The sequence below is a fragment of the Anas platyrhynchos genome, chromosome 6 (genome assembly GCF_047663525.1).
Source record: "Anas platyrhynchos isolate ZD024472 breed Pekin duck chromosome 6, IASCAAS_PekinDuck_T2T, whole genome shotgun sequence".
Classification (NCBI taxonomy): Eukaryota; Metazoa; Chordata; class Aves; order Anseriformes; family Anatidae; genus Anas; species Anas platyrhynchos.
This window is the reverse complement of record NC_092592.1, coordinates 20,513,560-20,534,750: the sequence shown is the minus strand read 5'-3', so window position 1 is coordinate 20,534,750 and position 21,191 is coordinate 20,513,560. Positions and strand designations below refer to the sequence as shown.

Sequence of the window (21,191 nt, the reverse complement as noted above, 5' to 3'; positions counted from 1 at the left end):
TCTCCTATTTATTTATTTTTTAATGCAAGCAGGGGTTTTCAGTGGGGTGTGAGGAATATTTCTTCTAAGGGGACCTTGCTGCTAGTGAAATAGGGGACTGCAGGTGTGCACGTGAGTTCATACTGCTGACACAGGCTGTGCAGGGATGACAGGGTCACTGCCGTGGGGTCGGCGCCCCGCGAGCCCCGCTGAGGCGCAGGAGCCGCCATGACGGGGCCGCCCCGCCCCGCCCCGCCCCGCCCCGCCGCGCTCCTTCCGCCCCGCGGCGCGGATGACGTGGCCGGGCGGAGCGGAAGTGGCGTTGGCGGCGGGGCGCTGGGGCCGGCCGGGCGGCGGGGCCTTGCTTCCTGGCGGGGACGCCGAGGCCCGAGATGGCGGCGGCCGGGCCGCGCCCGCTCCCGCGCCCGCTCCCGCTGCTGCTGCTGCTGCTGCGCGCGGCCGCCGCGCTCCTGCTGCTCTGCCCGCCGCGCGTACGCGCCGACGAGCACGAGCACACGGTGAGGGGCGGCGGGGGGGGGGCAGGGCCGGGCAGGGGCCGCGCGGCCTCCCCGGGCCGGGCCAGGCCGGGCCGGGCCGGGCCGGGCCCTGCCGCCGCCTGAGGGGCGCTCGGGGCTGTGTGAGGGAACGGCGGTGTCTGAGGGGCCCGGGGGCAGGGCTCGCGGGGGGGCTCCCAGCAGGGCGCTGCTCGGCTCGTTTGGCACAGGGAGCCGAGCGCTGCACCCACCCAGCGTTACATCCATCGGTCTCTCCTTCCAGATGTCTCTTCTAAAGTGGTTTCTTTTAGCAGCCTTAGCTCTTCTGAGTAACCACCTAAACGGCTCAGAATGGAGCTTACAGATTCCTTCCTAAAATCAGTCATTTTTTCATCTAAATTACTGAAATCCCTAAGATCGTAGCTCTGTCTCGGGTTAGCGTTCTTGTTCGCGTGATGTCCAGTTTAGTAACGTCACATGAGGGGTCAGAAATAGCTGGTGGAAGAGGACGGTTAGCTTTTTTTGGAAGGCTGTGGTCGGGCAGTCGCTATGAAACTTTAATACTCTGCGGAGATTGGTGTGGAAGCATTAATTGTGTAAATGAAGCACAAAGAGGTGTTCTGTTAGCACACGCATTTCTAGATATTGAAACCAGAGGAAGCGTTCTTTGGATACTGCACGTCCGTGGATTTTCAGGTTTGAAACTGACTGTGCTTGGAAGAGGTATCTTTGTGTAATCGAAGTGCTTGGTTATGTTTTGGAGGCTCTGCTTGCTCTTTGGGAAGTGGAGGGGAAATAGTAGTGAAAGTTACTAAGTCTGAATCAGCACACTGACTTAAGGATCCAGTCCACATGCCCGCGGTGTGCAGCGTTACAGGTTGCTGATTCCCTGTTAATCTTTCCATGTGCGGCTCCCGAGCACCTGGCTGTGTGGGGGTCAAGAGGTGTCGTTGTATCTTGCCCCAGTTTTTAATTTCCCCTGCAGATGTGCAGTGTTTTACCTATCTGCAGCGTGCTTAATTGGAAGTACTACCTTAAGTGCTCGATGCTCTGTGTTAGCAGGTTAATTTTTAGTTCCTTTACTGCTCCTATAATAATTTATCAGCTATAATGTGTTTCTGTATATGATACTCCAATTGGCTATTAATGTTTTATCTGCATCCTTTATTTTATAACTGTAGGGCTGCAGAAGTAAATATTCTAAAAGGTGGTTGTGCAATAGAGGACTCCACGTTAAGCTCTAGGACTTAGCGTCCTGCTACTACTTAAAAATAAGTAGTGGTGGTGTTTCTGCAGTTATTGGGTGCGCACAGCCATACTGGATCAATAACTAAAACTATGAAAAAGCATGCTTTATTTTTATATATATGTCTTTAAAAGCAATGTACACATTTCTTTAGAGAAAGAGTAGTGTAAATACAATTATATGATAAAGATATGGCTGCTTAAAATCCATAGTAAGTAAAGAGGAAATCGAGGTTTGACACAGCTTTTAAAATCTTTGTTATCAAAAGATATCAGCATAACTTCAGACCATCACAGAACAATTTATCAGAAGCTGAAAACTTGCCTGCTGATTCTTCAACTTGTATTTGCGCTTTGGAGTGTGTCACGTCAGAGAATATCACGGAATATCCTGAGTTGGGAGGGACCCGCAAGGATCACAGAGTCCAACTCCTGGCTCCACATAGCACCACCCCAAAAACAAACTATCCAAGAGTGTTGTCCAAACACTGCTTGGCTCCGTGCCATAACCACTTCCTTGAGGAGGCTGTCCCAGTGCCTGACCACCTCTGTGTGTAGAACCTTTCCCTAACCCCCAGCCTGACCCTCCCCTGTCCCAGCTCCATGCCATTCCCTCGGGTCCTGTCGCTGTCCCCAGAGAGCAGAGCTCAGCACCCCACGTACAGCTGGCCCTTCTGGTTGCCAGGGCACAGTGGTGACTCCTGTTCAGCTTGCTGTTGATGAGAACCGCCAGATCCCTCTCTGTGGGGCTGCTCTCCAGCCTCTCATCCCCCAGTCTCTACATACAGCCAGGGTTGTCTCGTCCCAGGTGCAGAATCCAGCGCTTGCTTTTGTTGAGCTTCATACAGTCGGTGATATCCCAGCCCTTTGGTCTGTCAGGATTTCTCTGCAAGGCCTCTTTGTCCTCAGGGGAGTCAACAGCTCCTCCCAGTTTAGTGTCATCTGCAAACATACTCAGAACACCTTCTAGGCCTACATCCAAGTCATTTTTGAAGACATTGAGGAGAACTGCTTTTTGCCTGTATCCTGATAATTGTTCCATTTGTTGACTCTTGGCTGTGCGCTTGTGGAAGCGAGAGTAGCGATGAGCTGTCGTGGCCTTATCACACTGCCATCTGATCCTGCCGGGGCAGGGTTGTTGGTTTAGGATTGTTGGCTTCTGCGTGCTCCTTGCTTTCATGGCTTCTGTTACCAGACGTGGTGGAGTTGATGATAAACTATAAGAACACTCTGCAATACCTGAAGGCTTTTGTTTTGCTGGAATGGTCTAGGGAGTAGGTAGCATGTCAATATTGCTGCAATTTAGTTATTAATGCTTTGTAGGCATGGAAATAAATGACAAATAGTGAAAAATAAATACAAGATAGCCTTTTGATATTCAGCACAGGCTTAATTTGTAATGACTGAGAACAGTATTTTTCTTGAACTTTCAACCTGATAGAGTTACATTAAAGCCCTGAGACTGTAAATCTTCTTTAAAATTAACACACAAAGTTACAAAATTTGTACAGTGTCTGTAAACTGTCTGTTGGAGAAATGCTGTAGGAAACACTTCCATGCAGGTAAAGTACGTCTTTGCAAACAAAGCTGCATGTAGACAGGCAGAGCAGCCTGGTTCCTTTTTGAAGCTCTTGCGGTTCCATTTTGAAGAGGTGGAAGGAGTGTCACAGAGGCAGGACGAGGTGTGCCCGAGCAGCCCCATGTGTCTAGGAAAGGTAGCAGTGAAAGGACTGCTTGTACAGGAGCTCGGGCTGTGCTGCTGTACCATTGTAGCCACGCTTTGGTGAGCCCTAAAAGTCAGAAGGAAACATGAAGATGTTGCTAGAAATAACTTGTTCCATCTGAAGGAGAGCACAAGGCTGAAATCCACAGCTTAATTGACTGTGGATACGAGCTGCAGTTGCACATTATGACAATGCCTGACAGAATATCCAAGGTACTGGGTGCTAGAAGCCCAGGATATTAGTCGCTGATTGAGTCTTACTTGCTGCCTCTATTATTTCCTGCCCTGCTTTTTGCTCTGCAGGTTTGCTCTGCCAGTAGCAGATAATGTTGGTCCTTTTTTCCCTGAAATAAGTGCTAGTATTTCAGGCACTGCTTTCTGGGAAACCTCACTCCAAACTTTAACCTGAGAAAAGGAGTAAAATTGCAGTGTATCTGAAGGGAACAGTCTTGCTTTGGAATCATTCTGCTGAATCATCACATAAGTTTTGGTAATTGTAATCCTCTTTGTGCCTCCAGCAGTTTTTGTAAAGTGTTTCTAATGCTTTAAAAAGATCGATAACCTACTAGTCTTATACTGTTTTATGCAGCCTTTCATTTACTGACTTAATTGTTTTATGGGGTAAATTGTTTATTTCTAGGGCTTCTCTGCTAATTTCTACAGTTGTGCAAAGAGAACAAGAAATTGTGTTCCAGATCGCGAGTGCCCTGCTGGGTAACGAGAAAGAAATGTGTCCTGTGCTGAAGGTGGTCTCAGCATTGCCATGTTTGAATGGCTGTAAAACCATACAGGTGCATGGAAGTTGTCTTTGCAGTAAGCTTCGAGGTGGCACGCAGACCTGAGCGTTCAGTAGTTGTGCTCTCAATTAATGGGAGTCGGTGCTTGAGTGCAGAGTGTGCCGGCTTCACGCCTGTTGAATATTCAGCAGGGGACTGGAATGTCAGCGTGCTGCCTTGGTGCAGGTGGGATGGGCTCGGGGCAGTTGTGGCCTGCACATGTACAAGATCTCTGCGCAGGCAGGACCATCCCATGCTGCCCTGGAAGATGGGTCCGCAGCTGTGGTGGTGGTTGTAGCTGGTACACGGTTATGCTTGAGGCGCAGGTTGGTCCTCCACCACCTGGCTGTCAGAATGTTTATTTCTCTTTTAAAGGACCTGTAGCAATGACGGATCAAGCAGTGACTTAAAAGCACTTGCTGTATTTGTAACGGGGGCAAGAAGTTTCCATTTAAGTCTCCTAAGAAGACGCCTAGTTTTGGTGAATTTAACTTGTTGGACACTTGACGTGGGTGTTCTCGCACATTGTGCGAGAAAAAGACTTCCTCTTTTGTTCGTTCTGTGCCTGTATTGATAGGGAGTTCCTGATACTGCTTGCTTGTCTTCTGGGGCTTGGAGGAATCTCAGTGAATTGCAGTATTTCCTCGCTGGTTGTGTAACAGAAGAGAAGGCATCTATCACACTTGCAGTTGGTTACGCAGGTTTTATGTTGCTGTATAACAATTGTTAAGAAAATATCATTAGACTCTTCATCCTATCTTACTGGTATGGACTATGCACTATTGCTGACTTGTCTGTTAGGGTTAACAGAAGGTTATAGGATTTTGATTTGCTCTCCTGTGCTCAAAGCTCAGAGGGAACAGCCAAACAGTTGTTCATTGGCCAATATCGGAACAGAAAAAGGAAAATTTCAGGGTTCTGTTTGATCATTTTGTCTAGTGTGTCTGGCTGGCAGGTTTCTGGTGAAACGAGAACAGTTATTTCAGTATGTATTTTCTGCCAAGATGAAAGATGGTGCTTCTCCAACCCGAGGAGTCGTCGTATAGCGGTGACAGAACAGTACTAGAAGATTCTATCGTCCAAATAAGACTTGCTTCCCTGTAAGTGCTTTGCCGCTATTACTTCTTGTAGGCACTTTGACATTGTAAAGGTAAAATGCAAAAAAAAAAAAAACCCTTGAACTCTGGCAGGCCTGTTTCCTGCCAGCAAATAACATTACCACTTAAAAAAAAAAAAAAAAAAAAAAAAGGGTTTGTAGAACTAGCCACGGATACATCCTCTTGCATCTTCTGCTATTTAAAGAGTGAGAAAGTGATAATAGGCTTCACTGGGACTTTGTGACTGCCTGTCCCTTGACTGCCAGGGCTTCTGCAGCCAAGGGAAGATGTGTTTTATACAACAGGAAACCATGAAGTAAAAGAAGAACTTGGTTCAGGAAGGTTGGCAATACACATTGCAGAGAAAAATGGATGGACAAATTTCTGATGTGGGAAAGCAACCGAGCTCCAGAAGATAATTCAGCGGTCTGCCATTATTATCTCTGTTCTTTGGGCTGCAGGACGAAGATAGGCTTCATTAGACATTTGAAGGTGCGATGTTGTGGCTGCCCAAGGTGTGGACTTCCTTGAAATGGCAGAGATGTTTCCTTTCATGTGTCTCCGATCACTTCTATGTTTTTCTTTAGAGGGAAGCTCACTGCCTATAACTGGGCACTTCAGCTGCCGGGGTGGAAGACGTGCCGTACTAGACACTGCTAGCTGTCCTTTGCATATTTTGTTTAAATGAGGTCACAGATGGCTAACAGGAAGGCGCATTTAAACCTGAAAGCTCATCCTTATAATTGAGCATAATCCAGCAAATACAGAGAACAGAAAATCCATTTGATTTTTCTACTAGCCGCCACCCCCGAAATTCAGACTGAAGTCACTTAGGCTTGTCTTTCTTACTGGAACCCTTTTGGTTTGGAAGGGCAGTGGGGGCATCCGAGGGACTGTGAATTGCTGTAGCTGATGTCAGTGAGGTACAGCCTGGGAAGGCTGACGTGTCTTGTTCTTTGGTGTAGCTGTCCTGCACAACTTCCTCTTGAGCTGTGCTGGGATGGAGGGTTCCCAACTCACTCTGAAGCAACCCAGAAGCAAGCAGCTGAGTAAAACAGCGGTCAGCGTCGTCTTCTTCCAGGCGCTGTCACAGATGAACTCACTGAGCTACGAATGCTGTCACATTCCCTTACTGAGGGATGTGCAGAGACATAGCTCACTTTGGACATAAGCTGTTGCATTACAAGGAATAATGCTAGACTGGGGGCTTGACAAGCTAGGACTATTTTGAGAAAGGGCTGTAAATATGTTCTGCAGCTGCCAGAGGGAGAAGCAAAAGATGTCTAAGCAGAACAACAGGAAAGAGGTAGAGGTATGGACCAACTTGTCCCTTGCTGCACTGGCAAGAGCTAATGGCAGTACCGTGGTGCCAATTCCACTATCTGCTGCTGAGGGGGCTGGAACTAAATTTCCTTTTTTCCTTGTCTCCCAGCCTCTGCTGGAAGTTGGACAAATGAGCTGCACTAGTATAACCCTTCTGGTTGCTGGCAAAGAGGAGGAATGTCTACTCTCTCTTGCTGTGCTCTTTACTTTTTCTGTTCTCCCTTACTGATGTTCTTTACCCTTCAGAATTGCTCCGCAGCATGTGCGTGCCTTTCACGGCTGGGTTTGATGAGTGCTTTACCTCGGCTGCTGCTCAGAATGAAATTAGGAAGGTCTTGAAAATTTCTTCGTGATCACTCACATGAGACAGTGCATCTTTGTGAAGAAAGATGAGGCTTGTAATTGAGGAGACATCTGTTTAAAAGAATAAAATTATTTCACAAAATATGCTTGTATAAATCTTTGACTGCAGCTTTTAAACACTTCATCTGAAGAACTTATTGCATCCCAAGAGCAGCTAATTATTTCTGGGTTAACCTGTTGGTATGACAGTGGTTATTCAGAATAAGTGGAGGTGAAGAACCTTCACTCATTTGTTAGGGCGAAATGGAGAGCTGCCTTGAGTGTTTCAATTGCGATTTGTGAAATAGTTAAGGCTAGTTAACAGTTGACTTTCTTTTCTTCTCCAGTGTGTTTGGCATTTGTAAATTGGTCTTAAAATAGTACTTTATTCTTCTGTACTTAAAAATAATCGGGATCTGTATGGTGAGCGTGTTTGGAGGTGTGTACAGCTACAAGTATTTCCTTTCTGCCTGAGCAGTTAGGTCACTGCCTCCTCATCTGTTGAACTTACAGTAGGTGAAGGAGTTGTGTTGGCTGAGGCTTTGTAATATTTGGCAAACCTGGCACCTCGTTCACATGCAGTCAGATGTAGTGCAAGTAGTGATTGCAAATCACTTCGTTCTCTTGGATTCAGGCAGTATTGGAATATTGATAGAGGAATGGATTTAAGGACTGTTTTCAAGGTCTTACATTGGAAAAAAAAAAAAAACAAACTGGCTCCTAGCCAAGGAATGTTTTACTGGCTGACAGAAGCTGTGGAAAGTTAAGGGTGGTTGTTCCCACAAAGAATTTCATGGCAACCACCAGATGCCTGGCTGGTCTGGTTTTTCACTGTGAGCATGCTGGAAATGTATCAAGATACAGTCCCTCTGTCTGACCGTTTTGTTTCTTGGCTACTGTAGGTATGCCACAGTTGAGTTTTAGAGCTTCCTGTAAGGCGTTGCGTGCTTCTGGGAGTTTTGAATGTAATTCCTGCCAGCACAGAAATGAAAAGGAGTTGCATTTTAGGAAAATAAAGTATACTTGTCACAGTGGGTAGATTGCCTGATTTGCTTGCTAATATTTTGTTTAACAAATCATTTGATACTTCCTGTGTCTCAGTGGAAATGCATAGAGTTTTGCATTTGACTGATGAATGTTGCCCCAAAACTTATAAAAAGTTTATTTATGTTTGAGGCTTCTGCTTTTCTCCACTTCGTCTCACTGCATCTTCTGCTTCTCTTTCAAATTTGTGTTATGAATTCCCCTCTTCTGATACTTTAGGGGTAGTCTCTCAGCTAAATATTTTAGAGGAAAGCCGGCTGAAAATCTTGTTCTATCACTTCTGTCACCCCCTCCCCCCCCCCCCCCCCCCCCAAAAAAAAATCACCAGGCTGTCTTTAAATGAAACCATTGCTTGTGATCGAGTGTCCTGCTTTGATAGTTACACGAATGAGATTTTAGAATATCTTTATTGCTGCTGGGCTTCTCATCTAACTCAATAACTTTATTTTTCAGTATCAAGATAAAGAGGAAGTTGTTCTATGGATGAATACAGTTGGACCCTACCACAATCGCCAAGAAACATACAAGTACTTCTCTCTCCCTTTCTGTGTGGGATCAAAAAAAAGCATCAGCCATTACCATGAAACATTAGGAGAAGCACTTCAAGGAGTTGAATTGGAATTTAGTGGTCTTGACATCAAATTTAAAGGTGAGCAATTGAAAACGCATTTAGTTGCTTTTAAAAAAAAATGAACCCGTAAAACTTGATTTTTGAGTTAGAAGAACTGGAAGTCTGCTGTCGCCAGCAACTGAGTGGCTTTCTCATCGTTGCTTCTAATGCCCTGCAAGGCTGCCTGCTCCTGTTTGCTTTTCAATTTACAAAGTTTACAACTCCCCTTAAGGAAGGTGCTTGCAGCAGATGCATGCTTCTGAAATAACTGATTATGTTTTATAGAGTTAAACTAAGCTTTCTGCATATGAGTGATTAAAAGTATATTTACTGGAATTAATATTCTGCAATTATCAGTTCTGACAACACAATTTTTTTCTGTCACGTTGAATACTTCTAAACCCTCAGCAATTGGAAAGGAGGAGCAAGTACTCAAGAACTCAAAGTTCTTCTCTAATAAGTTAATTATTACGTCTGTCTGTTTACTGCCTTGTTTTAAATACCTTTGGCAAATACTTCTGTGCTATCACGTTGGCTCCAATTTCTTGCAGATCTATTTCTTGGTGTTATTGAATGAGACTTCTACTGCAGAATTTCTCTGGTCTGTGTTCTTTGGTACCCAAAGTCTTTCCAAATACTGTAACTGGCAGTGCTATAAGTACCAATATAAGTAACAATAGATTCATTTTGTGTATATTGAATGTAACATTTATATATTTAATCCAATTTGGGAGTCTGTGCATGCATCTTAGATACTTTTTGTTTTAAACCTTGAAGGCTATGCTTCATTGCATCAACAATGCTTAACTGGATGGAGAATGTAAGCATAATGTCTCAAGTCTGACCATTTGCTCGGTCTCTGCATGGGACTTAATTTCTGTAGGCTGCAAAAGTTTTATCCAAAACTTGGCATCTCCAAAATAAGAGACTTGATTATACTTGTGTTGTAAGGTGGATAAATGAAGTAAAAAAGAAAAAGTTGGTTAAAATCACGAACACTTCAAAAAGTTTTAAGATATAAGTGATTGCATCTCTGTATTAAAGGAATTCAGAGTTGAATCTTTCCTTCAAGAATTGAACTGTGCCTGCACAAACAGTAGAAAATATTCCTGTTGCTGATCTGCAAGATTTGTAGCCTGCTGAAAACTTTAATCAGTATGAGGGAAATAGCTTTCATGTCAGAGCTCATAGAATATGTTCAGAAACAAATTGGAAAGAACAGAGGGCAACTGGCAGCAGTTCAACATGGCTGTGAAAATTAAGCAAAGCTTCTGTTGACAGAATACGATAAATATTTATTTTTACAGCTGGTTATGTCTAATTTTTTGCTGCCTCTAATTGCTACATCTCTGTGAAGAGATTGTGTTATTTCAGGGACAAGTGTACTCCCTGGATGCAGCACCAGACTGAAAAGACATAAATACTGTTAAGAGTGGTGGCACTTTCTCCATCCTATTCCTAAAACAAAGTAAGGTTTATTTCACCATTTTTTCCCCCGATTTATTTTCTGATCATTAGCCACGACTAATTTATTCCCCTGTCATTATCAACTTTTTGCCAGTGCAAGCCTGGGACTACTGCAGCAGATTGGGCTGCTTCTCAATGCTTGGCACGTCTGTACTGGGCCTGCCTCTTTCCTTATGGACCTGGAAGTAGTAATTAGTAGTCTGTTTTTATAGTGGAAGTGCTGAGACGATATTGAGGGAAGGACTGATTCAATGTCAGGAGCTGGCTGAAATGCTTGGAGAAGTTTCTTCTCCAGAGGTGCAAAAAAGCTCAAGCCTCTGCTGTATCGCAAGTATGTGCAGCAGTGAGGCTGGGTTAGGCTTGTGAAGCACAATCTTCTTGTTCTTCCTGAGAACAGATAAAACAGATGAAATTTTCAGTTCATCTTTTGCCTCCTCTTCTAACCACCTTATAGCATGAAATTTTATGTAGTTTATCTTTCCAGAATGTTTTCTGCCACTTCTGAGAGAAATATGCAGAAGCAAAGCATTAGGCAAATCCATTCTTCTGTGAATAATTCTCAAATACTTCTGTAAAAGACTTCAATAATTAAGAAATTAAGATGCTTGCTTCAGTAACTTTCATTTAACAGTTGGAAGAAAGGTACATAACACCTGTTTTCTTACACAAAAATAAGTTGAACTAAGGTGACTGAACTTTAATTTAAAAACAAATAAAAATGAGTTCCTTTCTTGTCATCAGAGTTTGACTTGACTGCAGTAACAGGTAAATGTGAAACTGCATCTTGTTCATCACATTCAAAGGATTATTTAGGATGCAGCTGTCAGTAACTGAAGTACTACAGACTGGATAAATAAAACTGTCAGTCGAATCAGTGGAGCTTGTCAGTGTTTCTGGAACAGAATAAGAAGCTGCAAAATCAAGGCTCTGCAGGAATGTATCCTGCCAGAAAGGGAGGTTTGCACTTGGATGCTCACAGTGGTGACTGGTGGGACAGATCTACAGGGTAACCAGGAATCCATGAAGTAGTGTTTCTTGTTGATTTTCAGATGTCATCTGAAAGGACACCTGTGGCTATACAGGATAGCTGGATTTCCCTTTGGTTACAAATATGGACAGTGTTGGGGTTTTATTGTAGGTCTCAAATCTGTATAAATATTTTTGTGAAGAAAGTAAATTAACAACATACGCTTACCTTGTAATAAACCTTTAGGGTTTTAGTTAGCTTAATTCTCTTGTCAAGCTAAATCTAGAGTAATGATGTTTTCTATGTAATATGTCAAGTTCTTTATTCAAGCATTTCAATTGACATCTTCTACACGTTACACCTGAGACCTAGTGAATTATTAAACATATTGAACATTGCCTTCATATCAGCTTCAATTAGAAAATTATTGTTTGACATTGCCATTAGTACATTACCAATTAGAGAAGATGAATTTAAAGGGGAAAGGATTTTTTTAACATACCGAAATTTTGCACTTATTTAGAAATGTTATTAAGTTACTGTACTTCTGAGTAAGAACTTCTTTCCCAAAACTTCTCTTCTGTGTCACCTCTAGAGAATGTGACAGGTCTTCAGGGTGATGTTCAGTGTACTAGGAGATGGGCAGGTAGAGGGCTTTATATGGTTTATATGTCTAGTTTATGCATCTGAGTGAATCCTAATTAGATCAGATTTATGGAAATTTGAGATCTGGTGTAAGTGTACCTCCTTTTCTTAATATATTTTGCTTTCATTGTCATGTAAAACTTTGTTATTGTACTACTGACATTAGTGAACCTGCAAATGTTACCTCTTTGGCATCCATGAGGTAGGCACTATACGATATCAGTCTCAAACTTCACATTCCTTTTACAACCATAACTTGGATTAAAAAGTATCTAACAAAGGCAAAACTCAAGGTCTGATAAAGTTGCTTCCACAGCCACTGAATGCCCTTCTAAGCTACTTTTATTTAATCATTTCACCCAGTGGGCTTAAGTGTAGCTGTCTAATCCTGTCCTGTAATTAAAAATAAAAAAGGTTTCTCCCAGGCAACAAGTGATAGGATAAGAAGAAACGCCCTTAAGTTGTGCCAGGGGAGGCTTAGGTTGGATATTAGGAAAAAATGTCTTCACTGAAAGGGTTGTGAGGCATTGGGGCAGTCTGCCTAGGGAAATAGTTCAGTCACTGTCCCTGGAGGTATTGAAAAGGTGTGGCTGTGGTGCTTAGGGACGTGGTTTGGTGGTAGTCTTTGCAGTGCTAGGTGAGCAGTTGGACTTGATGATCATGGAGGTCTTTTCCAAGTGAAGTGATTCTGCAGCTCTGTGAATCACAGCTCAGCGCTCCTGCTGGCTGGCGCGGTTCTCTTCGCTCCCTTTGCCTGGCTTCCTGGAGGAGTTTTAGGGGAGGTGGGAGGAACTGGACTGCATAGTGTGGCTGAGAGTGAAATGTCTGCTGTTAAAATCATGCATGTGTTTTGCAAGAATTAAATGAGGTTGTTTGGAATAATTCTACTGGCTTTTCATGTGTGTGCACTGGATTAACTTGTAACATGGTTGATTGTTTTATTGCTGTGAGGGCTTCTTGGTGTTCCAGATGCTGGAAGCAAAAATCCATGAAAATGGAGGAAGGCAGCTTTTTGGTGACATGCTGCTATCTGCAGCCTAGGTCGGACATCAGTGCCATCATTTCCCTTCAAATGATATTTCAAAGTCTTTTTTTTTTTCAGCAGCAAAACCCAGTATTTACATCCCCCAGGATTAGATGCAGAATGGCTCATTTCAGTTAGCAAAAAAGCAAAATCCTAGGGTCTAAAAGCCCACAGCAGAACTTGGCATTGTCTTGTAATCTAATGCCAGATTTGTTTTAGTTAATAACTGCAAACAAAGGCTGCTGTATTCAGGCTAAAATCAGAAAAGTCTCTCAACAGAGTATATATGTGTGTAGTTCATGTGATTTTATTTTAGTAGTAGCACTTGCTCCCCTTCCTGTGTGCTGGTTCAGCTGTTTGTGTGGCTTTTTGGTGAATGTACAGGCAGGAGAGAGAGCTGCTTAAAAATAACCTGGCCCTATGGCTTCCCCCAGATCAGGCTCTGACGCTCTGCAGTGCTTCATTTAACAGGCTCTACCAGTTGATCTTTTTGAAGTAACTTCACCCTATTTTAATGTGTGTGTTGAACCTCTCTGTGTTGAAGAATCCTATAAAATCTAACATTAGAAAGGGGCTGTGTGTTACTTGATTATAGCATGAAACTGCTAGAGAGGGAAAATAAAATGCCAAGTATTATGGAAAAAATTAATCCCTGCTTAGCAACAAATCCAGAAAGTAGGCATTATCTTTTCTTGTTGTTCTTTGACTAATGTCAAGGTGACTCAAAAACCTGTTAAAGTGAAAAAATGCCAAAGACAGGCTTGGTTGTGTGTATTTTTATTTATTTATTTATTTTTGTTAATGTCATCCAAAAAGGATAGGATGCACCTCAACAGTGGTATAAATGCAAATTGAGGCCTGGATTTCGAAGTCTTTTCCCACTGTAGTGCCAGCTTTAGTGGCTTTCCTCTCCTGAATGTACCTGTATGGATCTTGAAGGCATAACCCACAGATGCTTCAGAATGCTGGCTTGAATGATTTTGTTTTTCTCTTTGTTCCCAGCCTTCTTAATGTCTTCAGAGCAGTAAAATGTTTGTCTAATGTGTCAATTTGGAAAAACAATTTTTTCTTCAGTGTACATATGAGACTTAGAATGCATTCGTTACATCTTGGAAGAACTAAAAATGGAAAATGTTAATGTTTCCATAGGAAATAGGAGAAGGAGTTGCATCCAGTCCAGAATAGCCAGTGGCACTATTTTCTCCAGGGCTACAGGAAATTACTCCAACTGTGCAGGACTGCTGTTGGTTGATTTCTTACTGTCTTGCCATTAGATTTGCTTGACCGGAGTTACTGTCCATACTTTTGTTTTCACAAATTCTTGATATCAGAGATAGTATTTTGAGTTGTAAATATTCTATTTATCAGTGTTTTTTTTTTCTGTATAGGTGATTGTTTTCTTGTTAAACTTCGTAGTAGTGTGTAGGAGAGCTTGAGTAAGCTGAATTTTGACACTAAATAGAGCTTTATTTGGGGCTCAAATTAATACTGTCTACTAGGGATAGATCCCAGTTCTCAGTGATAACAAAAGAGAGAGCTGGAAGCTGGTATTTGTTTACATTCACTTTATTTTTTACTATTTGGAGAGCAAAACATTCACGTAGAAGCAGCTGTTATTTGTTATCTCTAAATCCATTGCTGCCTGAGTTCTTATAGATATGAGCCCTTTTGTTGTGTTTCTCTTGAAAAGAAAATTGAGGTGTGAAAACATGGCTGTTAACTGCATTGCTTCTGATTTGTAGACGCTGAAAAATAACTTTCTGGCTTGAAGGGGTGGATTTTTTTAATTTCCAAATGCAGCCTCTTGTGCATTCTTTGCATTGTTCCTACTTTTGTTTTCTGTATTTTTTTTCTTCTATCTTTACCCTGATTGCTTTGTTTCTTTCCGTATGCTATCTTCTTGAAATTGCTCAGAACTTTAAAATACTTTACTTTATAATGAACAGTATTCCTAGTGCCGATGGGGACAGTCAATGAGCCTGGAAATACTAAAATGGAGAGTGAATATCGTCTATAGTTTTATCTATTTGTTATTAATTTCATAGCTTTTGTTAAAGTAAGTGTTCTCAGGATCTATATGTCCAGATAAAGCTACCATCAGCAAATGGATCTTCATCCTGTGCAGGTAAAATAGCACAAGGATACTTTGAAACCTTTCCTTATCCAGTCAGTGGGAAGCTTCTTCATATGGAAAGGTAGAATTACAAGAACAGTCGTGTAATTGCTTTAATGGTTCTGTTCTAAATGTCCTTTTCTGTTACCTACTTGAACATAGCCAAGAGGAGTTAAAGACTCCAGCAGTGCCCATTCTTCCATCTGCTTGGTTTGTGTTCGTTTTGAGCCAGCTCATTAATAAATCATTAACAGTGCTTTATTTTATTTTTTTTTCAGACGATGTAATGCAGACTACTTACTGTGAAATTGACTTGGACAAAGGAAGAAGAGATGCCTTTGTGTATGCTATCAAAAATCACTATTGGTACCAGATGTATATTGATGACTTGCCGATATGGGGTGAGTGATGTGCACTAACAACTTGATTGCAGCTACAGGATGACAACCCACTGTGCTAGTGGGTTTTGTGAAGTCATCGATGAATAAGCTTCATTACAAGAAACTCACAAGCATGTAGAATTTATGTAACCAAATAATACAAATGAGTTAAAGGGTTATTGCTTTGAAAGAAGAGATGGGTGACAAGTACTAACGAATTACACAAGCAGCGAAAGCCAGTTTTGTTTCTCAGCTACTGATTTAATAATACTAAATTCTTAGGGTTGAATTCTTTTAAATGTTCAAGTAATGGTAATTAGATAGGTCAAAGATAAGGTCCATGTTAGCGTGTTCACGAATCACAACTTCTGTAAAACATTGTCTCAGTGTTATTTTGGTAGTTCCTCAGTGTGTTAATAACACAAGGTCTGTTTGATTTACTTATATGGTAATCTTGTGGCTTTTAACAGCTTTGCATGTGCAGTCAGTGGTTATACGGAATGGTTTTATTTCGTATGTTCCTGTGCAGTCCTTAAAATTGATCTTGCTGAGTATTATTAATCTGGTCTAGAAGTGCTTGTGTGTTGTATCAGTTTTATGTGGCCTTACTGTCGTTGTCTCATAAGCTCTCTGTTTTTGTCACTCCCCTGTACCTAGTCAGAATCCTAGTAAAGAAAGCTCTGCACATTACACTCTGTGCTTTACAGTAATAGTGATCAACCAAACATCTCACAGTCTAACCTCCCTGTTGTTGATGTAAACTGAAGGGAAAGGAAAAGCACCACAAAACGCTGTTACAGTAAGGTTTTTGTTGCCTGCGTTATGAGAAAGATATGAAACCCCACAACACCTACAAAAATACAATTTAAACCTAATAGTAGAAGTCCTTTGATCAGTAGTATGCTGAATGATGCTACCCATCATTTCTCCATTCTGACAGAAGCTGGGTTTCTTTTTTTAGCTCTTCCTTACAATTTCAGTTGTTTTTAGAAAGTAACTGACTTTTGAGTCCCAGCCAGAAATGCTAGAGCTTTATTTATCTGTTAGTCAGGAAGTCTCTTACTTCTTTATTTTTATCTCTTTTTAAGAGATATGTTAGAGTGTCTGACAGAAGGACTTGTACCATCTTAGTTCTTTTCAGCTGGTTTGCCTAGGGTGTGTAACAGCTCTGTGACAAGGTCCTAATTAATCAGTAGCCTTTACTGTGCTTCTTGGACAACTTCTGGAAGGCTTTTTTAAAAGTATGCATGAATGACAGTTATTGCTACAATATTTTTTTTTAATGTTTTTGACCTTTCAGGAGGAGGGGGGAAAAAAGCAATAGATTTTCATAGATTGGCGGCAGCTTTAGACTGCCCAAGGGTGATGGATGCTGAGCCAGAACCATGTGTGGCTGGTCTCAAAAACTTTTTTTTGACTAATTTTTCTCGTTTTGTTTTTGAATTTTTTTTTGTCAGCTCAAATGCTGAAGAACAAATATACTTACTAAACTTTCCACAAACTTACGATTTTAATGATCTAAACTGAAAAATCCATTTTAATGTGAATCTGGTATTTTTAATGTTCTTCAGTATTGTGCTCTCTATGTGCTAGAAGTCATTCCTAGTGCTACAGCTTACAAACACATGGGCTCTGGGTATCATCTTTTCTGGGCTCATCCAGATAGTTTTGTAGTGCTCTTCTGTCTCCTGAAAACTTGAGTTAAATTCATGTTGTGTGTTCTTCATGGTTTTCTACCTTAGTAAGGCTTACTAATGTCAAAGTCAGTGTGACATATGCACAAACATTAATGTTAGACATTATCCTTAGGAAGTCCTCAGAACACCCAGTAAGGAGTACTCTACTTTCAATAATGTCCAGGTGTGAAATACCTTTCTTAGTAGTTGGCGACTTAATGACTTCACACTGCTGTTTGGAGGCTTTGGAAGGATTGCACTTTGTTTTGACCTGAAAAGCGCAGCTAACTCTTTTTAAGTGCATTCAGATAAAACTGTTCAGTTTTCTGTTTTCTCCTGTGCTGCTATCCCGCAGTGGAGTAGCTAGGCTTATCTGTTTCAGGACATCTCCTGAAGTATATGGAGCAGTGTATGAGTTCCCTCCTTCAGGTGCAGCAGTTGATCAGAATGTCCTTTAAGCGGTGCAGATCTGTAGTGTCACAGTTTTGGATACTGCCATGGGAACAGATGGTGCGCCAGGTGTTAGGCTGTATGGCATAGGCACAAACTGGCAAACTGCTTCATGCGCGTGGCATATACGAGGCAATTCTGACAGATGAGCATGAGTAAAAAATACAACAGAAAATACCTCCTTGAAAAATAAAAGTGCATGTAACACATAAGTGCCATTCCTTCACACCTGCTTCTTTGTTGTAACCTGTTTCATGTCCTTCACCTACTTACTCTCTCTCACCATCCTGGTCTTTGTATATCTTGGGTGCTTTTATTGTGGGTTTCCATCTTGTATGTCATCTTCTCTATGGTGTTCTTAACATTTAAAGATAATGACTGCTTGTTTTCTTCATTCTCTGAATTTTTGCTATAGTAGATTATTCATTTTGCAGTAAATTATTGAAAAATAACTTAATCATGGCTAACAACGAGTGAGCTCTGTTTCAGGAGCTTCTGAGCAGTGGTCAACATTGGAGGTGACCAAAAATCTTCAAGTAAATGATTTCTTCAATATTTTTTTTAGTGAAAGTAACAGAAAGTAGTTGGGAACTGTGTTTTTTGGGAAATTATCAGAAACTTGTGTGCAAGTGAGAGCAAAGAGTGTGTTCTGGGGGATCAACTAAGGAGCAGAGAATGAAAGCAGAGTTCTGAAAAGGAAGGGGAGTGAGTGAAGGGATAGACTGAACAAGGAGATGAAAAAATATGGAAGTCTGGGACTAACTTGTATTCATGGAATTTGAATTTGTGTTCAGTTAGTTCTTCAGGTGAGAAGTCCATAAAGAAGTCTATTAAATCAGAGGAATTGTTACTAATTCTTTTGTTGCTTGTGCAGTGTTTGTAGCTGTGTGCTTTGATGTTTTAATGCTGCTGCAAAGGGCTTCTTGCAGGTGACTTCAATACATGGACCACACCTTCAATCACAGTTGATAGAAGGAACATAAGGTCTATGTGTTCTCTTTTTACTGTAGTAATATTATTTTATAGCTGCCAAAACTTTTGTAATCTATATTTTTAAGCATAATTACATAATTTTTGAAAAGCATACCTGTAATAGATGCTTAAACTTGTTTCCTGTACAGGTATTGTTGGAGAAGCAGATGAAAACGGGGAAGATTATTACCTTTGGACTTACAAAAAACTTGAAATTGGTTACAATGGCAATAGAATTGTGGATGTCAACCTGACCAGTGAAGGAAAGGTGAAACTGGTGCCAAACACAAAAATCCAGATGTCGTATTCAGTAAGTAATCTGGTGATGCATGTGTAATAAGAAACTTTACATGGTAAAAGAGCTTTAAAATAGTTACTGGTGTACCTACAGCTATGTATGGCTGTAAAGTCATATGAGAGAAAGATGTGTCTTCACTAATTCACATATTTTTTTCATTACTGAAAAATCTCTGTAGGTTTATTAAGAGTAAATGTAAAATGAGTGTTTTTGAAGTACTTCAAACCTACCAAAGCTTCTATAGTCTGAAGAAAAGTGCTTTGGTAGGAAAGGAAGATGTCCAAAAAGATATGGAGTCTAGAACTGTAGGGGACCATAAAGAAGCTACACAATTCCTTAATGTTTGGAACATCTGCAACATAAACTTGAGCTGGATTCTGAGCTAGGAGCAAAACCCACTATAAACCTTTGTATTTTGCTGGCAGTTAGTATTAATGCTTACTTTATTTTGCAGTTGCAGTAGAAATTTATCTTATTTGTATTGCCTTATTTATAGAGTTTTCTTTGAAGCCTTCTGCTTTTGTATTGAATTGTTATGATAAAAGGTAATGAATCAATTGTGTTTGCTGATCTGTGATGATGATTTATTTTTTTCCCTTCTTCCTTGATTATTTGACATTACTTAAATCTCTAATGGATTACTGCTCTTACGTTCACCACACATATACAGAAACTAGTTCTTAATGCATCATTTTTCTACAGAATGTTGAAGTAGATGTCGGCGTAAGATTATTTCAGAGAATATTCTTGCCGCTATTATATTTGCCTTATTTTGAGTAAGTTGTACTGTTTGAAGCACAGGTAGTTGTTTTTATCTGTGCTTTCTCGAGTTAAGTTCCTGCTGCAAAATAGGCAGTAGAATTTTTGCGATTTTCTATTTCAAATACCACCAGCATCAAGAAATCCATTTGCTCTCTTAATTTGGAGCTGGACAGTGCTGAGTAGCTGTCAGTAATTAAAGTTGCATTAGATGTTTCAAGACATATCTTCCCATCTCTTTTGGCACTACTGGACAGTTGCTGGGCCGGCATGCGTGTGGTGTTTGATTCATGAATAGTCTCTGGTGGACTTAATCTAAGCAGTGCTACTTAATGGCAGATACTGTAATGAGAAAGGTGTCTATTTAAAGGGGTACTGAACAGTGCTCAAAGTTTTGAGCTGTTAATCTTGAAACATGATGTAATTTGAATTGATAACATTAATATCATACCCCAGAGTGTGTGTAATCTCTTTCAGTTTTAGTATGTCACAGGACTGTGGTGAGTGATAGGGGTATTCAGCTATGCTTGTAAGCTTTCTTCTATAGTGAGTAAGAAAGCATCTTCTAGAAAAGATAGATGCTTATTGTGTATTTAAAATATGCAAAACAGAGTTGCATTAGTTTCATGAACAATAAAAATCATGATGTTTCTTAATCTCAGCATGCTTTTGAAAAAATATTGGCGTAGATTTATATTTAATTTCTGGAATTGCATTTAGAAATTGAATAAAAACAACCTAGTGAAGGATTCTGAAAAATACTTTTTGTACCATATTAACAACTTCATCAGCACAGTTAACACTTCCAAATCCAAAGCAGTGCTTTGTGGAGCTTAGGGAATAATTGACAGCAGTAATATATGGTGCTACTCTGTGATAGTATGGCCATAAATGTATACTTTTGCAATTGTTTTCAGCCTTGTTTATTGCTAACTGAAGTGTTTACTTTGCAGAATGATGTGGCCTTAAAGGTTTTAGGTGGCAGCTTTTTAGCTTGTAGCTTTCAAAATTTTAATGGCTGTCTTTTTTGGGTCCACCTTGAACTCTTTTATCCAGTTTCCATCCAGGCTCCTTATATCTCAGCTTATGCCCTTCTTATTTCTTTTTGGCATCTGTTTTAAATCTTAAATTTTCTCATCTCCTTCACTGCTGCTGGACTGCTTCTTTTTTTCTTTGGCACTGTACTCAGAGAATTTGAGTACAAGATGCTGATGTCATTGAATACCAGTTTCAGTGCATAGCAGCAAGACGGATTTCACCTGCTATGGGGGTGGCAGAAGTAGAGGAAGTTTTCATCACTCGTTGCAACACTGGTAACGTTCTCCACAAGCCTCTTTCTGTACCAGTCAGTACATGGAAATGTTGAGAAAGCCTGCAGTCAGAAAGCAATCTTCAGAAAAACATCCAAACTGGATGATTTAAGAAATTTGTTTTGAGTTTCTGCATGTGGGTATAACTGAATATTATAACAAGCTTCTCAAGTGTAAATTTTTTCTCTTTTTAGGTGAAATGGAAGAAGTCAGATGTGAAATTTGAAGACAGATTTGACAAGTACCTTGACCCATCTTTCTTTCAGCACAGAGTATGTATTGTTCTAAGACAACCTTACAAAATAACCCTCTAAAATGGGTGTGTTAGTTCAGAAGATGTCATAGATCATTATTTTTTTTTTTTTGTCTGCTCCCATTACTGTTCTTCTAAGGAGAAAATGAGTCAGGGCGACCAGTTTGAAGCAACCTGTGATGAATTTATTTCTGGACCTTACATTTATTCCCTCAGTGTCCTGGTTGTGTGGTGTGTTTTTTTT

General features: G+C 40.8%; 1 protein-coding gene across 1 annotated transcript in view; it reads left to right on the top strand.

The window, feature by feature from the left end:
- Window positions 1-268: 268 nt before the first annotated feature.
- The window catches only part of TM9SF3 (transmembrane 9 superfamily member 3), a 43,810-nt gene continuing 22,887 nt past the window's right edge, over window positions 269-21,191 (top strand). The window contains exons 1-5 of the mRNA XM_038180928.2: window positions 269-497; window positions 8,477-8,672; window positions 15,128-15,250; window positions 18,477-18,637; window positions 20,889-20,966. Of these exons, the coding sequence (XP_038036856.2) occupies window positions 372-497; window positions 8,477-8,672; window positions 15,128-15,250; window positions 18,477-18,637; window positions 20,889-20,966 (684 nt within the window). The 5' untranslated portion in view covers window positions 269-371. The remainder of the gene's footprint in view (window positions 498-8,476; window positions 8,673-15,127; window positions 15,251-18,476; window positions 18,638-20,888; window positions 20,967-21,191) is intronic.